The sequence below is a fragment of the Mus caroli genome, unplaced genomic scaffold, assembly GCF_978045245.1.
Source record: "Mus caroli unplaced genomic scaffold, Mus_caroli_1 scaffold_9, whole genome shotgun sequence".
Lineage (NCBI taxonomy): Eukaryota > Metazoa > Chordata > Mammalia > Rodentia > Muridae > Mus > Mus caroli.
The window spans coordinates 93,462,798-93,487,448 of record NW_028227264.1 but is presented as its reverse complement, the minus strand read 5'-3'; the positions used below and the strand labels follow the sequence as shown (position 1 = coordinate 93,487,448).

At 41.0% G+C, this 24,651-nt stretch overlaps 1 protein-coding gene across 7 annotated transcripts in view; it reads left to right on the top strand.

Moving 5' to 3' along the window:
- Vezt (vezatin, adherens junctions transmembrane protein) overlaps nt 1–24,651 on the top strand; it is a 73,191-nt gene that overhangs the window by 22,088 nt on the left and 26,452 nt on the right. For 4 of the 7 annotated variants that reach the window (XM_021174868.3, XM_085843103.1, XM_021174870.3 and 1 more), the window contains exons 2-7: nt 6,040–6,174; nt 9,072–9,161; nt 12,660–12,832; nt 16,082–16,357; nt 19,511–19,660; nt 22,767–22,914. In XM_021174868.3, the coding sequence (XP_021030527.1) occupies nt 6,040–6,174; nt 9,072–9,161; nt 12,660–12,832; nt 16,082–16,357; nt 19,511–19,660; nt 22,767–22,914 (972 nt within the window). Of the gene's footprint in view, nt 1–6,039; nt 6,175–9,071; nt 9,162–12,659; nt 12,833–12,869; nt 14,344–16,081; nt 16,358–19,510; nt 19,661–22,766; nt 22,915–24,651 lie in introns of those variants that run through there. The other 3 variants (XM_029482506.2, XM_029482508.2, XM_085843104.1) reach the window with 2 other exon arrangements.

Here is a 24,651-nt window from a genome sequence, read left to right as displayed (position 1 = left end):
TGTTTATTTAGGGCTTGGGTTGTTTTATTTATTTATTTTTTTGAAACAGGGTCTCATGTAGCCCGGGTTAGCATCAAACTTGCTTTCTTGTGAACCCATGTTCCTCCAGCCTCTACCTCCCCAGTGCTAGGATTGCAGGTTCACCCCATAGTGTTTGGCTTCGCTGGAGCTTGATTTTTTTTTCTCTTTTTAAATAAAATACCTTCTATTCTTTGATATTTTCACATGTAAACAATGTATCCTGATCATTTACACCCCAACTCACCCCTTCCTCTCCCCTAGGTCCCCCCAACCCCTTTATGTCTTCTGTGTTGTTGTTAGTAACACACTGGGTCAGTTAGTGCTGCCTGTCCAGTGTGACCCATCCTGTTGACTTGACCGTGCATAGGTAACTGCAGCTGCCGTGAGTTCGTGGGTACAGTGCTTGTGTTGTGGGGATCCTGATTTTGAGATCCACTCATGAGAATGTGCTTTCTTGAGAGCTATCAACTAATATCTAGATTATTTAGCAGCTTAAAAGAAACAGGAAGAGCATGTTAGCCCCAAACATTTTTGAAGAATTAATGTAGGGCTGGAAAGATGGCTCAGTGGTGAAAGTACTTATTTCTCCTGCAGAGGACCTGGGTTAGGTTCCTAGCACCCAAGGGCAGCTCCGAGAGGACCTGGGTTAGGTTCCTAGCACCCAAGGGCAGCTCCGAGTCATCTGCGGCTTCATTTCCCGGACATCCAGGTCCCTTTCTGGTGTCTGAGGGTTTCTGCACTTACATAATACATATCAACTCAAGCAAGCACACACACACACACACACACACACACACACACACACACATACACACACACACATACACATAAATTTAAAAATACATCTTTTTAAAAAATTAATGTAAAATAATAATTTCACTAAAAATGTCTTCTGTGTTTTCAAACCATGATACAAGGTCTATCTGGGCCAGTTCATCTTGGCTAACATTCAGTTACACCAAAAATGGTGTCTTTTCAATTGTATGTTATTGTTTGAATTTTATATTTTCTTTTGGCTCAGAAGTTACTGAAGCATAAAAGTAAAAATAAAGCTGCAATCTAGGAAGCTGTGATAAATATAAAGAGTAGATAGAGCCTTGGTGTTCGTGCAGGATCTGGGTTCATATGTGAGCAGAAGTGGTATGATTTGCACTGCCAATCACAAGTAGAAAACCACAAAAATGAAATATATAGTAGGAAACTCTAGGAATTTCATCTATAGATGTGTCCTATCTCCCACCCTCTAAGCTGCTTCTCAGAAGAATACCTGGTCTCAGCAGAGACTATAATTGGAAGAGGAGGCGCAGTAAATTAGGGTCATAGGGTCAGATTCTCTCCATCTTGTTTTTTGTAAGGACTGCTGTACAAAGAATGGTTTTCCTTTTTTAAATTATCAGAGAAAGTATCAAAATGATTCTATTCTGTAACATGAAAGTGGCAGGAATTCCAGATTTCCTTGTGTATAAAGTTTTATTGGGTCATAACCACAGTCCTGGGTTTGTGTTCATTGTTTCTGATTGCTTTCACTCTGAAACGTTGGGCTTGACTCTTCTACCAGAGACCATATGGCCTGCAACTCTAGAGTAACTTCACTTTGATCTATCTTATTTATTATTCTTGCCCCTGGGAGTTCTTGTGAAGAAAAGGTTCTAAAAACAAGTTAGGGGTTTTGTTTTTTTAATACATAAACTTTTCAAAAGATCGATCCAAACAATATGCTAGTGTTCTTTTGGCACCCTGATGTCAAAGCAGAGCAGGGCTCATAGGTCAACTTGAAAAGCACTCTTTCAATAAACAGTATAGGCGATTTTAAAAGGAACCATTTGGAAGTTGGGGTTATAGCTTAGTTGATAAAGCGCTTGCCTGTCACTGGGTTCTGTTCCCAACACACAAACTACCAGAAACAGCAGGAGGGTCAAGGTCATTCTTTTCTCTATAGCAAGTTCAGGCCAGTCTGTGCTACAGGAGACCCTGTCTTCATAAAAAAGCACACACTACAAAGCCAGTGAACAGTTGAAGGTGAGTGTGACGGTGCATGCTCATATTCTAGCACTAGGGAGTTCTAGGCCCACCAGCTAGTGCTGTATTAGAAAGCCCTTGTATCAAAGAAAATTAACCATATGTGCTGTTGGAAGTTTAACAGTTGAATAAGGAAATAAGAAACCCTTTTCCTTATACTGTTTAAGATATTTTTCTTAAAAGTGAAATGAAAAAGTCTTGGTCTCATGTTCCCAGTCTTGCACACTGGGTTCCATCACATTCAGAACTTAAGAATGGAATCCAAAGGAAACTGAGGCTAAGTTAGGCCTCTCTTCTGTTTGCAGAACATCTCACACAGTTCTGTAATTGTCTGTTTTCTCTGGATAAAGCTTCTTTAGTGTCGTCTTCATTTAGACCAGTGGTTCTCAACCTTTCTAATGCTGCAACCCTTTAATACAGTTCCTCATGTTGTGGTGACTCCCGACATAAAATTATTTTCATCGCTACTTCATAATTGTAATTTTGCTTCTGTTTTGAATTATAGTGTAAATATTTGCATTTCCCTAAGGTCTTGGGTAACCCCTGTAGAAGGGTCGTTCAACCCCCAAAGGGGTCACGATCTAAAGGTTGAGACTGACTGATTTAGACAGCTAATAAAATGTTTCTCAGTGTTCATTTACTGTAATATTTCAGAGTGTTGACTTTGTGGTCAAATTCTTTATTCAGTCCCATCCTTCTGCTGAGTGGATCTGTTGTATCATCTAGATAAGGGAATAACATTAATAATGATACATTGAGAATGCCCCATAGAGCGGTCAGTGAGATAGTACAAGTCAGATACTTAAGGTTTTGTCACAAAGTTTGTTGTGTCAAAGTTGTCTGTAGCAAATGAGTGACTTATGCAAACCCAAGTAAAACCTTTTCTGGAGCTCTTTGTTTGCCAGGCGTACGCCTGACAGTAACAGTTACTGCCAAAGATGGGTGTGTCAGTTCTAAACAGACCCTCCAGTAGCAACAGCCAGAGCTCCAATGAAAACAATTAGCTCCTCCCACCTGCCCCTTGAACCAGTGGTTCATTTGGCCCTTAAAACCATTTCCTTGAACTGGAGAGATGGCTTAGCAGTTAAGAGCAACGACTGCTCTTCCAGAGGTCCCGAGTTCAGTTCCCAGCAACCACATGGTGGCTCACAACCATCTGTAATGGGATCTGATGCCCTCTTCTGCTGTGTCTGAAGAGAGCAGTGGTGTACTCGTATACATAAAATAAATAAATAAATCTTTAAAAAAGCAAAAACAAAACAAAACAAAAAACTCTTCCCTTGCCCTGACCCTCTGAGAATGTCCACCATGGCAAATGAGCACCCAAGATTGCCATTCTTTGCTGTTGCTGAGTAAATTAGAGTGTATTTGGAGAGTTTGTGTCTCTCTTCCCTACTTTAGCTGGCAGCTCTGTTGATGATTTTGTAGCTGTGTCTCTAACACTGATTGACAGGTTTTTATTCTTTTCTTTTTTTTTTTTTTTTTTTTTTTTTTTTTTTTTTTTTTGAGACAGGGTTTCTCTGTATAGCCTTGGCTGTCCTGGAACTCACTTTGTAGACCAGGCTGGCCTCGAACTCAGAAATCCACCTGCCTCTGCCTCCCAAGTGCTAGGATTAAAGGCATGTGCCTTTTTAAGATGGGTATCTCAGCTGGGCAGTGGTGGCCCACGCCTTTAATCCCAGCACTTGGAAGGCAGAGGCAGGTGGATTTCTGAGTTTGAGACCAGCCTGGTCTACAGAGTGAGTTCCAGGAAAGCCAGGGCTAAACAGAGAAACCCTGTCTCAAAAAACAAACAAACAAACAAACAAACAAAAAACCCAAAAAACAAAACAAAACAAAAAAACGATTTGCGTATCTCATGGAATGGAATCAAGGCTTTTAAAAAATTTGTTTATTTTTTGTGTATGGATGTTTTACATGAATGTCTGTTTACCAAGTGCATGCTTGGTGCCTGTGGAGGAGAGAAGAGGGTGTCAGATCCCCAAGAACTGGAGTTAGTTATGGACAGTTATGAACTGCCACAGTGGTTGTTGGGAACCAAACCTTGGTCCTCTGCAAGAACACAAGTGCTCTTAACTACTGGGCCTTCTCTCTACCCACCTCAAAGTTTACTTGTTTTATATATGTGTGTGTGTGTGTGTGTGTGTGTGTGTGTGTGTGTGTGTATTTGCTACTGATCTAAGGTAACTTCCTCAATAGATTTCCTCTGATAGTAACAGTGTGTTTCTGTTTAATGGAATTGGGGTGACTTGGTATTGCGTAACAAACTTTTTCTGGGGAGAAGCCACACACTTGTCTACTCACCCCAGACATGGGGCCCAGGACAGACCAAAATACAGATACCACTAAAATCCAACTTGGTGAAGCACTGAGTTTTATTTTATTTACCTGTATTACAGGAATACAGGTGAGGGGTCACTTACAGGAGCAGCAATGACTCAAAGACAGCTGCATCACCAAAACCCACCCCCAGGACTGGTGACAGCTCACAAAGCTGGGGGCCTGGAGTAGGCTGCACAGCCTGCAGGCGGCTCAACAAGTTGGAGAGTGTCCTTTCTAGGTGCCTCAGGTGCTTTAAACCTCTTCCAGACACCAAGGCTTCTGCTTCTCAGACAAGTCTGATCTCAAAATGTTCTTTGCATCTTAGCTTGTCTGAGAGTCTTCTTTGTAGCTCAGCTTTGTCTGAGAGAGTCTCAGCTTTAATTTCATTCTCTGGCAGGGAGGGGCCTAGTGAGTTTGATCAGTTTCAGGGACTTCCTGAAGATGTTTTGAGTTGTTTATCTCCCTGATTAAAGAGCTTCCCTGCAGGGCAGAATGTCTCAGTCTTGGAGGAAACAGGTACACAACACTTGGGGACAGGGCTGGGATCTGTCCCTTAACCTATGCCCTTTTTTTCCTCCCCGTATAACTTGCAGAAAGGTATATGCCTGGATTCTTCTAAATGCTTCCTGGGTTTTTTGTTTTTGGTTTTTTGTTTGTTTTTGTTTTTGAGACATAGTCTCGCTGTATAGACCATGCTGATTTAAAACTCAAGAGATTCTGCCTCTGCTTTTGCTTCTGCCCCTCTGTTCTTCTACTTCACAAACATGGAATTAGAGGTATGTAGGGATCTCTCTGCATTTAATGTAAGAATCCTGTTTTTAGGTGAGACAACTGAAGTACCCATGCTTTAGAACTTGTCACAGATTATTTATCTAGTGACAGTTAAGAGTTGGAATTTGAACCTAAACTTTGCTTCCAGAGTTACCTTATTTTAATTTTTTTATTTGTTGTGAGACAGGATCTTAACAAGGGGCCCAGACTGGCCTTCAACCTCCTCAATTCTGAGACTATGGGGGTGTTCTGTCACTCCCATCATAAGATGCTTGTGTTTTTAACCACTGTAATCTCATGGATTGTTTGTTTTTGTTCTTTTTTTTTTTTTAAGTCTCACTCTCGTATCTGGCATTGCCTAATATGTTGAGTGAACTTGAGTTTTTAAAGGAACTTGAGTTTTGCTTGTAGTGTCAAGCATGGTGGGTAATGTGCATATTAGTGCTAAAGAAAGTGTTATCTACAACATTACACATAATATTATAATGAATATATTTAGGTTTTCTTGGCTTTAAGTAATTACTGTTTCACTGTAGGACCTCTTAGCAATTAACAATAGCCAGCACTGCCTATTTTAGAATGGTTTACTTAAAGACAACAAAAATTTGGATTAAAAAATTGCTTAAGAAATATTTTTATAAATCTAAGCTCATTTTTCTTGCTGGTGCTCACTCAGAAAAATGTGTGTCTGTTTAGAGCTTTTCCTTTTTAGGTCTTTGTATTGCGTGTTGGTTGATTTATTGGTGTTTGATGGCATTTTGCTGTAGCCGATCATACCAGTCCTCATAGGAAAGGCCATGAAAAAATGTGATAGAAGCTGGTACTCAGGTGTGATTTTAAATTTGATCCCAAAACTTTTAAAATATTAGTGATCTTAAATTTTGATTCATTTCCTGTTTCTTTCAGAATTCTCCACTTTACCAGTACTTACAGGATTTGGGACACACAGATTTTGAGATATGTTCTTCTTTGTCACCAAAAACAGAAAAATGCTTGACAACAGAGGGATCTCAGCCGCCTCCCACCAGTGTCCTACAGAAAGTAAGAAGCATGCTCGTGTTTCGTGGCTTCATCATTCTTTACCTTAATGATTACTGAAACTGTCCTCTAGGGGCAAAGACGGAGCTCGGTGGCACAGTGCTCGCCTAGCACGCATGAGGGCCTGAGTTCAGTTCTCCCTCACATGAGATTTTTTTATTTCACAGTAAAAAAATACTGTGTCTTTACTGCTTTTTTGGAACTTTTTTGTGGGTAATTTATATGACGTGAAATAAAAATGATTTGAGAAATAAGACATATTTTAAGTATTGAAATTATCTGGAGGACCAAAGAAATATACTAAAATCCTCGTTAAAACTTTGCCAGTAGTAGTTCTCTGTCAAGTGCTGTGTTCATAGGATCCTTCCACTGGGAGTTCCGGGGACTGAGCTCAGGTGCTCCTTCTTGGTAGCAAGACGCTTTACTGGGGGTAAAGCCATCTGAGGGTTCATTGTTGTATGGGTGCTCTGGTTTAAACGTGTCCCTTGTTTACACCACATAAATATTCATTTACCACTGAGTTGTACACACACACACACAGCCCTACAGAGTGGGGGCAGGGAGGAGTCTTAGTTAGGGTTACCATTGCTCTGAGGAGACACCATGGCCAAGGAAGCTCTTATAAAGGACAGCATTTAATTGGGGCTGGCTTACAGTTTCAGAGGTTCAGTCCACTATCATCATGGCAAAAAGCATGGCAGTGTGCAGGCAGACATGGTTTCAAATGAACTGAGAATTCTACATCTTGATCTGAAGGCGGTCAGGAGAGGACTGACTGTCTTCCCCTGGGAGCCAGGGAGAAGGTCTCTTCTGCACTGGTCTGAGCTTGAGCACTAGGAGCCCTCCAAGTCTGCCTACACAGTGGCACACTGCCTCCAACAAGGACACACCTATTCCAGCAAGCATATTCAAAGCATATACATCTCCTAAGGGTGCCACTTCCCATGGGGCAAGCATATTCAAACCACCTCAGGGAGATTATGTAAGCTTACATATAAAAATTTATCACAGTTAAGTGCCATTGTGTGACAGTGTGCCAAGATGTTGCTGCTGATATATAAACCCTGGTCCTTAGCCACTCTCCCAAGTACCCTCAACCCAGAAGAACATGATATAGTCCCCAGAAACACAGAAGGCACAAGCCAAAGGCTTAACCATAGGATCCTGGCTAAAATGGAAGCATCTGCTTCAGTGACCTGAATGCAAGGGCACAGACTCAACCCATTAGACCTATGCAAGATCAGCAAATGTCTATCCCAACTTCTGGCCCACGCTCAAGAGCTCCGTCTTACAAGTTGTTTAGAATTGAATATAAAGTTTTCAAACCAGGTTGGGAGAGACTAATCACAGATTGAAAACTGGACTGAACATTTACTGTCTTGTGTTGTTTGTCAAGAATGACTCCATTCTTGCATAAAGAAATGCGCTATTAATCACCAAAGCAAGTGAACACACTTAGGGAGTCAGCACATCTTCTAAGCTTCCTTAAATCTCTCCTTGAGTCATAATTGCCCTAGCTCAGAGCTCCTTAATCTTTATCTACTCATGACCTCTTTTTGTTCAAGAAATTTTTATGCAACCCTAGGTATCTAGGTATATAAAACAGGAATACAAATCAAATGGCTTCTGATGATAAATCACAACAAAATTTATTTCAAAGCAAGTATTTCTATGCCTATGGTTTGGCCATGTACTAAAATCAAAAGCTACGGGGCATAGCGTCACACACCTTTAATCCTAGCACTTAGGAGGTAGAGGCAGGTGGGTATCTGAGGCCAGCCTAGTCCACACAGGGTAATTCAGGCCAGCCAGGGCTATGTAATAGAAAGACCCTGTCTCAGAGAGGGCTGGGGGGTGGGGGCAGGCAGACCAAGGCAGTTTATGTCTTTATGAGACTGTTGTGCTGGTTTATTTTTACATGAAGAGGTAAATCTTCATTGAATATTTGATCCTGGAGAATATAGAACATAGTCAACTTTTGTCAGAATTTGTTGATATTTTGATTCTATGACTGTCAATGCTAACAATACCATTTTGCACAAAAACATCCTATGTGGTTAGGGACGTTTCAAAAAGTTTAGAAGTCCTGACCTGATTCTAAACACAAATCGTTTAGAAAAGGACCGTCAGAAAACATTTAGTCTTTGTTTTCTGTACTGACCATCATGCTTAAGCATGCAAGTCTGAAAAAGGATAACTTTGGATTGTGTAGTCAGAATGGGTTGCTAGTAAGTTTGTGAAATATCACAGAATGATTTCATTTCACTGCTGTGCTCTGTCTGCCCTTGCTTCTCTATGAAGTTCTCTAAAGCGTCAGTTCTGTCCATTCGTCTTTGTCTCCATGGCTATTTGCAGTGCCCCGGAGATAGAGCCAATGCTCAGGGAATGGGGCTGGTAAGGCAAATTACATATTTAATTAGTTTGTTAATAAAACTTTCGACGTGGCAGTTCTTATAAAAGGATTAAAATATCTTTCTGCTTTAGCGTTTTATAACCAAATGATATTAATATTGAGAATGTGGATCATACCATAATTTCATTCTGAAATAAATATAATTATCATGTTGACACAGATAGCCTTTAATATTTACATGGTAAAAGGGCTACATTATAGAGACTTTTTTATAATCAGATTTACAGCTCTCATTTCAGTCTATTGAATCAAACTCCTAGTTAGGGACCCAGGACTATAAAGCAAGTACGATTCAAGGTCATTCTATTGTACACTAGAAGCAGGAATAGATGAGGGGCTGTAACACTCTGACTGAGTAATCACCTACATGAGGGGTTTCCTCTTTTTCTGATAAAAAGTCCAATACTTAGAGGTAAGTTGTTTAGTTTTCCTGCCTTTTGAGTGTATTTAATTAATAATCCTATGCAATGTTATTCATAATCTTTAGCAAGGCATCCTGTTGAAACTGACAGAAACCATCAAGAGCTGGACCTTTTCTTCTCAGCACAGTAAGAAAGATGACTTACTCCACAAGTTGGTGAGTATTGCTTCTCTTTGCTTCATTTTGCTCTTCTTCATGGTCCCAAGTAATTATGAGAGAACCGAGGGACCAGAATCTGTTTTGCTGCTAATTTTGATATGATTGGTCTTTATGATTGGATTTTCTATTCTACAATAACAGGGAGCTTTAAACAAGACTAGCTGTATTGTTCATATTTCTTATAAAAGGTAGCCAGTGTTCTGGTACTTTGTGCTGCCTTGTTTGTTAGACAGCTAATTTACTCTCATCTTCCTAAGATTCCTCTTAGGGAGGAAGGAAATAAATACAGGGATTGGTGCATTTAGCTCAGTCCTGAGGGACTGATACGTCATGTTTTCCCAGAGTCAGTATTGATGGCTTTGCTGGTTCCTGTAAAACTCCCTCCCTCCCCCCCCCCCTCTCTGTCTTTGTCTCCACTGTAATATATCTGCTGCTTAGCCAAACCCCTAAAAGGCACAGTTAGCCTTACAAGTTACCAATGTAAATCCATCCAGTATACCCAAAACATTCAGCTTGCTGGTCCTCTTGGTTCTCGGAGATGTGATTAACTTACAGGTGAGCAGATGTTAGGTCTCTCTGCTGCCCCGTGACCCTAAGGAGTATGGTTCTTTTAAAATTAACTTTTGGAAAACAGTCATTTACAAAGCTTTCACATTTTGATTGGATACACCAAACCAGGTCATAAGATTTGATCTATTTACCAGTGAGAGAAAACTAAAGATCAGACAGCTTGGCCTGCTATTCAGTGAATTGTCCAATAATGTTCCTTCAGCAAGGGAATGATAGGGGGAGAATTTGAAGCCAGAGCTCCTACGTCCAAAGCCTGTGCTCTTTCCAGTAAAACACACTGCTTCTCTAGTTTGAGCATTGATGCCTTTCTTAAAAACTAGTATTACTCCGTTACCATCCCCTCAGCTTAGCAGTCACTTCAGCACTGCCTCTGCACAACTTAACCTAACCAGCTTTGCCTGTCCATAGTTTTATCTGCAAATCCATTCTTTCAACTCCTTTAGCCCGGGGTTGTGTCTGGGCTGTTAGTCTGTGATGGAGCTCTTTCCTCTTTCCTCTCAATCGCTGTCAGTCTTTTCAATAAGCAATCCTAGCTTTTCTGAACTCTTCATCCAATTGGGCTTCCTTTACCAGCCTGGTAACAATTTGGTAATTGTTACTGGGTAAGTTTGGTAAGTTTTATGTTGTGTTACATAAGCATAACATGTTTGGGCGGTTGAGGTTTTTGTTTTTTTGGTTTGGGTGTGTTTGTTTGTTTGTTTGTTTTGTCTCTCAAATTATTTCATCTGTGGTAACATAATATTTTCTGTAGAAACTGGTCTTCATGCTTTGCAGACGTCAATTATTTAATCCAGTGAAATAGGTACTGCTGTTACCCCTCTGCAGATGAAGAATGCGGCCCTGAGATGTTAGTAACTTGCTTGAGTTACAGAGTCAAGATCCAGGCCTGGGTACTTAAGGCTTGGATCTTGGGCTTTTTGAAACTGAGCCAGTTTACTCGGGATCCCACCCACAGTGCAGAGCTCCCAGTTATACCAGTGGCCACTGGGTGCTACGTGATAGTTAGCTAAGAATAAGTTCTGGTATGCTGGAAAACAGTAGGCTGCCTAGAAATACCATTAATTTACTATATATTTCACAAAACTATAAGGATTTTAGAACATTTCACTATATAGAAATGAAAAATATTTGAGAAGAAAAATATGTTTAACCTGATGTAAGTGCCCCACAGTATACATGTACCAAAACTTACATGGTACCCCATTAATATAATTTTATGTTGTTTTCTTTCACTTTGCTTCTGTTTTTGTTTTTGTTTTGTTTTACTTTGTAGCCCAGGATAGCTCCCTAAATAGTCTACCCTCTTCTGATATGTGGCTATCGTCTTCTTCCAACTGCCCAGTTGCTGAGATTATAAGCATAAGTCACCATGCCCTGCTGGTTTTATGTTCTTGTATATTACTTAAACAAACAAGGGCAATAAAGATGGCTCATGGGGTAAAGACACTTGCCATGAAGCTTAATGATCTGAGGTTGAACCTAGGATCCACATAGTAGAAGGAAACTGACTTCCTCTGGGCTGTCCTCTTATCTCCATGTGTACCCACACACATACTCTAAATACAGAACTCATACATCTAATTTGAAATGTGTCAGTAAACAAAAAATAACTGCCTTAAGACTGAAGCTTTGCAAAGGAGAATTCTGGAAAGTTACTCAGTCTCCCTCCGTGCACATCTCACATACTGTGAGAGCTAGCCTGCTGTTCAAAGGCTGCAGGCTACTGTGAGGGCTAGCCTGCTGTTCAAAGGATGCAGGCTACTGTGAGGACTAGCCTGCTGTTCAAAGGCTGCTGCCTCGCCGCTCACCCTCTGCCACGCTGGACAGCAGAGTCCACTCTCACGGATAACAAAGACCCCTCTGGTCAGTTCTGTTCATGCTTAAGGCAAGCTCAGCTTTTCCTTTTTTTTCTCTGACTTGAAATTTAGTGCTTCTATGTCATTTTCATAACTGCCTCTGTACCCTGATACACACTATTATTGTAACCATTTACTTTCAGTTTTTCTCAAAGCCTTAAATGTAGACACTCACAGGCTAGGGGTGTGCCCCTGTGGCAGAGCACTTGGCCTGTCTGAGGCATGCTTTTCAACACTAATGAAGGAAGAGACTTGTAAGTCTTGTTTACTTGTTGTCTTCAGTGTCTGAGTATCCATTTTTAGAAAGCCCTGATCCCTCTGATAAAGTGTATTAGTTACATTTCTATTGCTATCAAAGAATCATGACCAAGGAAGTTTATTAAAGAAAGCATTTATTTTGTCTTATGGTTTTAGAGGGTTAGTGTCCATAATAGCTCTCATGTTTTTCACTGTTAGGCAGGAGACAGAAAGCACAGTGAAAATGGCCCAAGTGTTTGGAAACCTCAAAGCACATCTGGGTGACACATCTCATTGAACAAGGTTGCGCCTCCTACCCCTTTCCAGCCAGTTCCAGCGACTAGGGACCAAGTATTCAAATGGGAGTCTATGGGGGCCGTTCTCATTCAGAGCACCACACTGGCTCAGTTGTTACAGTGTCCAGAGTCAGCATCCTTTGTATTATATTTTCTATGTTTATTATATTTCACTTATACACCAGTAATTTAACTAGAATTTATTCTCTTTATTTATTTATTTATTTATTTATTTATTTATTTATTTAGTCTACTTATAAATAGACTGTTTATTAATCTGTAATTTCATTATATCTCATTACTATAAGTTTATTTTTCATATTTCATAGCTTAATAATGTCCACATCAATCTTTATTGTTTTACATTTACAGTGAAAAATAAAACCACGCCTGTCACTAAGGAGAAATTGGATTGTTGTTTCTTCTTGGATTCTACTTTGAAAATAAATACCTATAGCTGGAACTATACCAAACTTAGAGTTTATCGAAGTGTTATATATGTATTAATTCTTCTCGTCCTGTGTTTTGGTGGCAAGGACACCGGGTTCCGACTGGACTCACTGCATACCATCCTGCAGCAGGAAGTCCTGCTGCAAGAGGATGTGGAGCTGCTCGAGCTGCTTGACGCCAGCATCCTGTCTGCGGGGCAGCCTCAACAGGAAAGTGGACACCTTCCAACGCTCTGCTCCCTGGCAACCCCGAACACTTGGTAATGCCCAGAAAACATTTCTCTTTTGACTGCCTACAAAGAGAGTATCGTCAGAAGAAATCTATTATAATATTCTCTATTGTCAAGGCCTTATAAATATTCCATGTTTATGTTTAGAATTACAACAAATATAGTGATACACAAGATATAAAAGAAGACCAAAACTAAAAAAAGTGCTGGAAAATAGTTATAATGTATTTATCCAACTCAGAAAAATTAGTTCTGCATTTTAGCAACTCAACAATTAGGAATAAATTCCTCAAAGTATCAATACAGCACTGCAGTGTACATGTCAGCCCGAGCCAGATAATGTCATAGCTGTGTTACAGATCCTGAAGGTTGAGAGATGGGAAAGGCATCGAGCTAGTAGAAATGGCTGAGAAGAGATCAGAACTGATAACTAATGACTTGAACTGTTCTAAAACTTACTTGGGAAGCTGAACAGGAGAATCACAGGGTCCCAGGAGTTAGGGACCAGCCAGGGCAATATTGCAAAGACCCTGTCTCAAGAAAAAAAAAAAAACACAGTCGAACTCCTGGAACCTTCAGCTACTGGAAAATGGGCCTAAAAAGTCCTAGATCATAATCTGTCTTAAAATAGTCTTTTCAAAAAGGAAATGACAAATACTAAACGATTTTATATATAACCATACATGTCTGGGAATTGTGATGTCCTTCTATGCATTTCCCATGTTTGACAGAGAAGGGAAGAATGAGCAAGGCATGTATGAAGTTACTGCTCACACAGTGCAAGTTGCATAAGTCGCTATACTAACTGTCCTTCCTGTGCTCTGAGTTTCTTTCCTGTCACATGGTCCTGGATAACCAAATATGTTTCCAAGCCAGCAGTCACTGAAATAGCATCATGAGGAAATAAACATATTTTTCTCCTTAAAAATAGAAAAATTTGCCTGGCATGGTGGTGTATGCCTAGAGTCCCACAAGTTTGGTTATAGTCTTGATTACTAAGATGCTTGCTTGAGCCGAAATGTTCAAGACCATTCTAGACAACACAGTAAATACCTTGTCTCCGAAAGACCCACAAAAATAGATATTTATATGCATATTATATAATAAATGAATTTAGAGATCTGCAAAGAATGAACTGTAGATGCTAAGCATTTATGGAGCTGGAGAGAAAGCTCATTTCCTAATGTTTGCCATGCAAGTTCAAGCCCAAAACTCACCACACTTTTTTTAAAAAAAGCTTGGTATGGTAGCATATGCTTGTGATATACCAGTGCTGGGGAGGCAAAGACAGGAGCTCACTGGCTCTCACTGGACAGCCCAGCATCACCTATTTGGAAAGATTACAAACAAAATACAAAATGGACTGCTTGAGATGGTGCGTGCCTGTAATCTGAGCACTCGGGAGTCAGAGTCCGGTGGATCTCTCTGAGTTTGAGGCAAGCTTGGTCTACAGAGCATGTACCAGGCCAGCTAGGGCTACACAGAGAGATCATGTCTCAGAAAAACACACAAGAGTGAAGAATGACAGCAGTAAAACCAAGGTGAGTAGCTCTTGAAGAATGGCACTTCAAGTTGACCTCTGGCCTCCCATGCATACACATAGACGTGTGCACATGCAGACTTTAATTGCTAGCCACAGTGGTATTTAATCCATAAAGGTAACTGTCAGAGCAACTACAAGATTTTGTACTTGCTTGATAGTTTGCTGTTGTCTTCATGACTGTTCTATTGCTGAGGAGATACCATGCATGACCAGGGCAACTTATAAAAAGCAGTATTTAGTTGGGACCTTGCTTACAGTTTTAGAGGGTTGGTTAATGATGATCATGGCCAGAAACAGACAGGCATGGGGCTAGAGCAGTAGCAGAGAGCTTTACATCCTGACAGTGAGACAGTGAGAAAAGAGAAACTTCAAAGCCCACCCCCAGTGACATTCTTCCTCCAACAAGGCCACACCCACTTCAATAAAGCCATGCTTCCTAAAAATTCTTCTCAATAGTTCCACTCCCTAGTGACTAACCATTCAAATGTATGAGCCTATGTGGACCATTCTCACGCAAACCACCACAGCTGTTAATGATATAAAAGTAAATGATGCTATTTTAATTTCTGGTTTTACCAGGATTGTAAATTGTCTTTGAAAGTAATGGATTTTGAAAGAAGTTAGGGCTAACATTTATTAAGAAGCATCCTCCAGACTCAGACTGGGAGGTAGTTCTGTAAGTAACATGCTTGCCACACAAGCATTGGTGCCCGAATTCAGATTCCTAGCACCCACATAGAAGTCTAAAACCTAGGTGTGCTGGTGTGCATCTGCCCTCGCAGTGAGCTGGAGGAGAGAAGCAGACCCTGAGGCGGGGATGGCCAGATGCCATAGTCAAGATAATGGGCTTTAGGTTCAGTGGAAATAAGACGGAGAGCGATGGAAGAACAAAGACACATGCGACGTGCAAGCATTATTATGTGACTGAGTCTGCCACTAACTCCCAAGTATAGCTGATGCTATTTATACATGTCCTTAGATATAGTATGCCATGTTCTTGTCCTATGTGTACACATTTCACCAAAGTGTTCACTGCTTAAAGGACATATTTTTAACCCGCTAGATTCATAACCAACAAAAATAAAAATTTTATGCATACTTTTATTTTCAGTAATGAAGTGCAGAAGTGCAAGCAAGGCTTGCCTGTTTCATGATCTATGGCAAGAATGTTTTTTCAAGTTAGCGATGATTATTAAATTGGATGACTATCCAGTTACCAACTATGTTTTATTATAGCTGTTTTGACTTTGATCTTTTTGAGACAAGGTTTTATTCTGTAGCCTGCATAGACTCAGCCTCCTAAGTGCTTGGATTGTAGGCATGCACCATCATGCCTTCAAGTCAGGCATAGAATGGTTTCTGTGTACGATAGGGTTTTGTGCAAATGTCTTTAGGCCAAACAAACCCAAAATATCTCTGAGATACTGTTTTTACTTTTAAATCTATAAAATGGTGTTTTTTAATCTATAATTTACATATTAGATATCATACTTTCTAAAACAGTTGTAGAACACACTTCTTTCCAACATCCTTTACCTAAGTTCACCAGCTGAAATGTTAATACCTAGGTAGCAGCATCTAATGTGCTAGGTGTTTAAAGCTATCCCACAGCTCCCTATTGCATGTCACATTGACACAATATGGCTTCACGAAGAAGCTAGCTCTTTGCTTTAATCGGCTGAATTCCATTACTGCTTTCTCGTCTGATGGCCTTTCCTTGGTTTCTGTGTTCGTAGGGATGTCTCGCTGCTGTTTGCCTTCATTAGTTTGCTCATCATGTTTCCCACGTGCTGGATTGTGTCCTCCTGGCTGGTGTGGGGAATAATTCTATTGCTTTACTTGTTCATACGAGTTTTGAAATTATGGAGGACAGCCAAACTGCAAATGACTCTGAAAAAATATAGGGTTCGTTTGGAAGACATGGCAGCCAATAGCCGAGCCTTCACCAACCTTGTGAGAAAATCACTGCGTCTCATCCAAGAAACTGAAGTCATTTCCAGAGGATTTACTCTGTGAGTTAATTTCTCACTTTCTCTTTTAAAGGATACTGTACTGCTATTTACTCTAAGGAGAATGTCATCCGTTTTTGTGTTACAGTTATGTCAGAAGTCCACATCGTCCATTAGTGAAGCGATAGGGTCACTATATATTAGAAGGCTGTAAAGTAGGGTTCTGCTTACCTGCTTGCATCCAGGTTTTATGAAAAAATGTTTTGTGAATCATGGTTGCTTTGATCAATTGCTATGTGACTGAGACAGTGAGGGTGTTTAAGACTAATGCAGTGGAGCCCATGTCTGCTTCCTTTGTTCCCTATCAAAAGACCTCATTGCCCAGTTCACACTATAGATGTACCTGACACAAGCTCACTTTAAAATGTAAGCATACATTAATAACACTCCCTGGCTGACCATTAGCAGCTGCTGTTGCACGTTCCCATGGGGAACTAAATATTGAGCAGTCTAAGCTGTCAGTGTTTACGCTGCAGGATATATACTGGATACTTCCTGAAAGGGGAATGCAGGGCTAGGGTGATGGCTCAGCAGGTAAGAACACTTGTGCAAGCATGAGGACTTGGGTTCACATCCCCACCACCTATATAAAAAGCCAGGCATGGCCACATGATGGAGCTGTAACTGCAGTACTATAGAGGAGTGGTCAGGAATGTTGTTGAGACTTACTGACCACTGGCCTGGTTCTAGATTCCGTGATAGAACCTGTCTCAAGAGAGTAGTGTCATGAAAGTGCAGGGCATGTGGCCTCCTGAGTACACTGGCATCTATACCTATATAAATATATACATGTGCATATACCACATAGCACATATAGAGGACAGGGGGTTGCACTCATTAGGGACAAGCTATGTCCCATATGCTATGCTAATCATTTTTGCATACAATTCAATTATTCAGTTGTTCATATCCATCACCTCTGACTTTAGAAGCCCATTTTCAGTACACTAGACTACCTACTAAACATTCACAGATGGCAGGTAGACTGTAGTATATTTCATAATTTATTAAGATATTTTAATTAACACATATCAATTACATAGTGAGCTTTGCTTTGACATTCTTATACATGTACATGATATATTTCAATCATGTTGACCCCTGTCACCTCCTTCTCGCTATAAAACGTTTTTCTGTGGCTCTGCCCTGGGTTCGTGCTTCCTCTTACCAAAAAAGCTCTGTCTGGAAGTCAGAGTGGAGGAGTGGAGAAATGTATAGGAGTCATAGTGCTCTCCTGCTCCTTAGAACAATCCTGGGAGGATAGATGAGTCTGTTAGGCTTTTGTCGCTGTGAAGAGTCACCATGATGAAAGCAACTCTTAGAAAGGAAAATGTTTAATTGGGGCTGGCTTCCAGTTCAGAGGTTCAGTCCCTTATTGTCATGGCTGGAAACATGATGGCACAGGGGCAGGCATGGTTCTGGAGAAGGAGCTGAGAGTTCTATAGTGACCCTCAGGTAGCAGAAGTAACTGCCATACTAGGCCTAGCTTGAGCTTCTGAGAACTCAACGACCAACCCCAGTAATACACCTCCTCCTACAAAGCCACACCCACTCCAGCAAGGCCACCCCTCCTAACAGCGCCACTTCCTATGGTCCTGTGGCAGCCATTTTTATTCAAACCACCACAATGACATTGAAGAATTTCATGCCTTCTGCCGATGGGTACAAAGCAAAACAACCCTGTGTATATTGATTTTATTCTTCTATTCGGTTAGATCCAATTCTTACCATTTGATAGCAATTTTTAAGTTGTTTGTCAAATTTTAAAAACTAAAAGGTCACACTTAAGTAATATCTCCTTCTCGTTGTTGACTTACTTACACAGCGTCTTATTGAGAGGCCTGAGTGATGAGTGGCTATGAGCCCAGCCAGTGCTTAGACATGTATACCAGATGCTGGGACTTGTCAGGTTTCTGACTTTTACCCATATCATGGACTTAACATGACAAGGTAAAGTAGGCCATTAAGCACGGTTCACCCTGGTTATGCTCTTATACTGTACGGTGGCCTGTGGGTAAAGAGAGTTGGAAGACATCACCTCAGTCTGTCCATCTAACTGGACAGTGGACAGAAAGTCACAGAGGATAATCAGCCTTGCCTCCCAGCATCTCAGAAATATTTCAGCCTGTAAAATTGGACGGAGCACAAAGCCTGCGGCTTCACACTGAAACCAGGAGTGGTCTGCTTCTGTCTCCCTGATTCCTTAATGGCAAATAATTTAACCTTTCTTTTCCTGTGTTTCCTTACTTAAAATTAAGCCTGTCTGTCTTTGTCCATATCTCTTAGTTTGGTTTTACATTGTAAAACTTCTACTTCAGTGTCTGTGTGGTTTTATGAAGAAGACACACAAATGACGACAGTTTTGTCTTGCTATTGGAGGAGGTTACTGCCTAGAATAACTGGCAGCATTTAGCCTTACTAACGCTCAGTCGTAGAGCAACACATTCCAACACATCACTGTTGCACATGCTTTCCGCTGGCCAGGCTAAGGAAAGCCCATGAACTGTGAGAGCGTGAGCGCACTGGCCCGGCGCACAGTAACCGTCCTTTGCCTTTCTGTTTGCATCCCCTGTTGGCCACTGGTCCTGCTACCTCTCTGCGCCTCTCCTTCACTGTGGTAGGTAAGTGCCAGTGGCAGCAGGTGGGTGACGAACTTTACCCTACGCTTCTGAATGTACAGGACATATTCATATGCAGTCATTCGTTGCTCTGTACATGTGACCAGACAAGTGATTCATGAACAGGATGTAAATGCGTAGTGAGCATGACATAGTGGTGATAATTAGCCCTTCATACAGCCTGTTGATACTGGCTTTGAAATCTGTAAAGTAGTTCTACTGTAGTGTACTTTAGCAGGTAGAGTATCTTTATGTAGAAATCTATACATTCTACTTAAACATTCCTCATTTCCATCTCAAATAAACTTTTCTCTATATTTGACTAAATATTCCTTGAGATTTTACATTTTTCAGTTGATACTCTTTGTTTCATTTGTGTGTTCTAGTGGCTTTGTATGTATCAAAAGGAGGGGACACAATATGAGATACTTATAGTAATTTTAAGAAAGAAATTGTTTCTAACTGTAATAGAATTGTGGATTTAGGAAACACAAACTTTAGGACACCTGTACAGTTGTATCACATTTTACTTTTCAAGTTTGCTTGACAGGGTCAGTGCTGCTTGCTCATTTAATAAGGCTGCACAGCATCCCGGCCAGCATCTCATCGGCCTTCGGAAAGCCGTCTACAGGACCGTAAGAGCCAACTTTCAAGCCGCAAGGCTAGCTACCCTGTACATGCTGAAAAAATATCCTTTTGTCTCCGTGTGAGGCTAACAGTGTTTCCAACACCCTGAATGACATGTTACGCTTGCATCTGAGAATGAACTATGCGTTGAGATTGCCTAGTCCATATCTGAGTTTCTCTTCACCTCTGTTTTAAAACTGGAAGTGCGTGCAGGGGAATGAGAGTGGCCGACAGGAAGAGGTCCTGCCTGTGGATGGGTCATTACAGCAGGGAAAGCTTCTCAAAATCTCTGTCTTCACTGGTCTACAGAAAGAGGTCAAAGAGCTTGGCTTTGTTAGATGAGACCCTTTCATTAAGAAAACGAGCAAATGTGGCAAATTTGTGTCCTGACATGGCAATGACCTTGTAACAGGAAATCCTTCCCCTTTCAAAGAAGATCAGCGCTGGATTGCCTAAGTTCAAATGTTGGCTGTATCACTTTTTACTGCATCGGTGACTCTAATTAATTTAAGCTAATTTCTTCTTCTCTGCTTTAGGCAGTAATCTCATACTTAGTAAATTAAGATTCATAAATCTGTTAAACTATGGGTAAATAGAAGATTAAAAAACTACTCTGAGCCGGGCAGTGGTGGCACACGCCTTTAATCCCAGCAGAGGCAGAGGCAGGCAGATTTCTGAGTTCGAGGCCAGCCTAGTCTACAAAGTGAGTTCCAGGACAGCCAGGGCTACACAGAGAAACCCTGTCTCAAACAAAACAAAACAAAACAAAAAAACAAAAACAAAAACAAACAAAAAAACTACTCTGTCTTCTCCGGGGTGCTGGGTACTGACCAATGTAGTGTTTAGTGCTTACATGTGCCATATGTTTTAGTACTGCGTGCTTCACACAAACCCTCCTGGCTGAATTTTAACTCTACTTTATGAAAACCAAAAGGGAAAAGAGATTTATAATTCAAATCATATATATATGTGTATGTATGTGTGTGTGTATATATGTGTATACACACACATACGTACACATATACATATGTATGTATATATATATATATATATATATATATATACATATATATGTAAGTGTGATCTCTTTGGAAGTAAAGAGAAAACAATTTAATTCTCATGGAGAACTTGCCTGTCTACTTTCTCTACTGCTTAAAATGTCTGCAGCTATGTGTCAGATACTCTTCCAGGTGTTAAAGAGACAAAGCACAAACATAAACTACCACTTCTGAGGACTTTTGAATGTGATCAATAAATAAGCCAGCATTCACAATGCAATATAAATGCTCAGGGAGTCTCCCAACATAGTAGGCCAGCACATTTGACCCGGTGGGATTAAAGAAGGCTTTCACATGAATTGGGCCTCCAAGGATGAATAGGAATTGATCCTGAGAATACGGGCCTGTATTACAGATACCAAGATGCAAAAGAACATGGAAAGAGCTAGACACAGTGGCACAAACCTTTAATCCCAGCAGAGGTAGGTAGATCTCTGAGTTCGAAGTCAGCCTGGTCCACAAACTGAGACTGCAGGGCTACACAGAGAAGCCCTCTATGGAAACAAACAAACAAAGAGAATATGGAAAGAACTGACTTGATAGTGGCTTAGGAACTCCATCCAAGTAGGTAATCATTCGGTGAGTTTTTCTTGAACACAAATACAGTGCTAGACCACCCTCTAGTACTATCACTAGCTTGTTGTTGTTATGTGCGTAGAGACAGTGCATGCCCCAGAACATAACTTCAGAGTAGGGAGAAGGAGAGAAAGGGCTTGCGCCAGTCAGGTTTTTGCAGTGCTAAGCACCTAGCAGTGAGCAGGGGAACCACACTTGTTCCAGTGACGCTTACTTTCTTCTAGTAGAGGAGATGATAAAAAAATGCGCAGTTAAGATTTGCAGATATGCCAGGCAGTGGTGGCACATGCCTTTAATCCCAGCACTCAGGTGACAGAGGTAAGCAGAATCTCTGAGTCTCTGAGTTTGAGCCCAACCTGGTCTACAGAGTGAATTCCATGACAGTTGGGGCTATACAGGGAAACCCTCTCTCAGAAAAAAAAAAACAAAAACAACAAAAAAAAGGAGGGGGGTGTTTTGCTTCATATGCTTAAACATGAAGAAGGTTATGCAGAACTTGAGGGTTTTGATACAAATTCTCTGGACTTTCACCGTAGCTAGATGAATTGAGCACCCAAGATGTGGTGTCCGTGTACAAAGCTCCTGGTAAATTAACTCATGCATGAGCTCCCACTGGAAAAGAACAGACTGTTAAAAGCCAGACAAGATCGCACAGAAAATAAGATATCCTAGAAGAAGCTGGAAACACACACAGTATGACACAGAAATAGATTCAGCATAAATGCAAATAAAAGGGAGGGAGCGAGGGTTGAAAAGAAAAAGATAAATAGGCAACATTATAAGATGACTCCAGCCAGTGCTGAGGCTGAAGCAGGCTTATTTCTTTTTTATATCATTCTAGGTATGTACAAAGAATATGGTCAGTCCTAAGGCTTAGATAGGGTAGTTAAGGAAAAAACAAAGCATAAACAAAGGTCTTATGATTACTGCATTCAGGCTCTTAACAAGACCCAGCAAGATACAAAGAACACATTCTTCAACTGTATTCACCTTGGTCTACTTCCATGCACAGTGTCAGATTCCTGCCAAATTCCTAGGAGTGGCCCCAAACGTTCTCCACCCAGGAAGATAAAGAAAACGGGTCAGTGAAACAAGCTAGAGCTGGCAGGTGCTAACTAACTTCAGTCTGGGATTCTTTGGGCTGAGGGGCCCTGAGCCACTGCACAACAAAGGCCATTCTACAGCTTTAGAAGCGCTTTAGCCACGGCAGGCCTGCTCTTATGTGTTTTTATTGCTTTCAGAATAACAAGAACTTTATGGAATACACTGAAGAGGGCAGTGGGCTAGGCAGTAACTGGAGTACTGCTGCCTACTGTGAGCTACTTAAACAAGACACTTTATTTAAAGTATCCCATAAGATGCCGGAATGTTACATCGCTATGTGAGACCTTACTATTCATTTCTTTAAAATAACTGATACAAATCTTCTGTCTGTGCTCAAAATAAAATTAGTAAATATGATGTTTGGGTATTTTTGGCTATCTTAAATGTGCTAATGAAGAGGTGCTGTTGACGGCCTTAACCTAATTTAACCTACCCCCTGAACTCTGAGAGTGACAATGTCACCAACTACATCTGTGTGGTACCTTTTAAGGAGCTGGGGCTTGGACTCAGTGAAGACCAGATCTCAGAAGAGGAAGCTCGTAACCTGACAGATGGCTTCAGCCTGCCTGCCTTGAAGGTAACCAGCCCTCTTAGGAGGAAGGATGAGGAGTCCACAAGACTGAGTGTGCACATGGCCTGTGCCATTGCTCCCCGACACAGGCGGGGCTCCTGCTCCCCTTCCACGCCACCAAACGCCATGTGCTTTAGGTGTCATGACACTGGCGTGAAGAGCTGAGAGATCATACAAATTGGTGAAGAGATCCTTGCAGTTTGGTATCCTTGTTCTTAATTTAAAAGACCATAGAGTATATTTAGAAATAAGTGGATTACTTGACAGGAAGCCCTAGTTAGTGAGTTTGTTTCAACAAACCTGAGCAACACACTTAATATGTATATCTTTCTTTATAAAGTCCCCACAATTTTTCTTCATACCTTAGGAAATAATTTTCTCACTAGAAGCAGCTATGTGAAAGAATATAATTGACAATATAAAAGTTAAATTTCAAGCTTCCAATACTTGAAGTGAAATAAGGAAAAGTAGGATAACTTCAGTTCTTTGTATAGAAGGAGCACTAAGGTAACTAAAGCTTACAAAGGTAAGAGTTGGGCTCGATGACAGAGTGTGTGCCCTAATATGCATGAGGCCATTGGTTCCATCCCAGCACCAGAAATGGAGTCAAGCAAACAAAAAGAACAAGCAGAAGCTAAGCAGGATACACAAACTGGTCAGTCTCAGAGCAGAACAAAGCAGCCCATGCAGGAGACCTACCTCTTCGTTATACTCTTGAAAAAAGTACAAATAGAGATACCAAGTGTTTTAAAAAGGAAGTCGATTATTATCAACTTCATTACCAATGATATTATCAATGATAACTTTATTATCAATGAAGATTCAAGGAGAACTCAAATACAGGTGGTGACAGCATACACCTGACAAATGAATCCAAGTCTTCACAAAAGTGGATAACTGTAACCCAGAAATTTCCCTCTTACTAACTAGTGAGGATGAATCCCATACATCAAAAGTATGCTAGAAGCAAATTACAGTTCAGCCCTGGAGCATCAGTAGTGACATACCCTGAAAACACTTCATAAACTGCTTTCTTGATGGCCATGTCAGGGGTGTTTGATTGGTTGGGTTGGTTTTGGTTTTGTGAAAATGTATTTCTCTGCTGTGTACCCCTGGCTGTCCTGGAAATCTATAGAATGGGCTGGTCTCGAACTCAGAGATCTGCCTGCTTCTGCCTCCCAAGTGCAAGTATTTAGTAAATTTATGAGCCTCCACTCCCTGGCTGTGGCCATAGAAACATTAACGAGAACAAATAATGGGGGGAACCTAAGGCAAGTCATAAAAGCTTCCCATCATGCCAGCACTCAGGAGGCTGGTGTGGAGCCCAGCTGGAGGCAGCCTGCATTGCATGCAGAGCATGACCCTGTTTTAGCAGTCAGTTTCCAGGTGCCTTATTTACCCTTTGTGTTTAGCAGGCTCCATGGAGATAGCAGGTTCTCTTTGAAACTGCCCCCGATAACCATGCAGTTCCCATGTTTACCAAGATACATTTTATGTTGAGATATGTATCTTTTTTCTATTTTTACATAGTACTATTTTGTTTTATTTATTTACATTTCAAATGTTGCCCCCTTCCTAGTCCACCCTCCAAGAGTTCTTCACCCCATCCTCCCTTGTTTCTGAGAGGGTACCCCTCCCACCTCCCTTCCTATCCACTCTCACCTCACCCTCCCTCACATCCCCCTTCCCTGGGGCATCAAGTCTCTATAGAAGCATCTGTCTCCCACTGAGGCCAGACAAAGC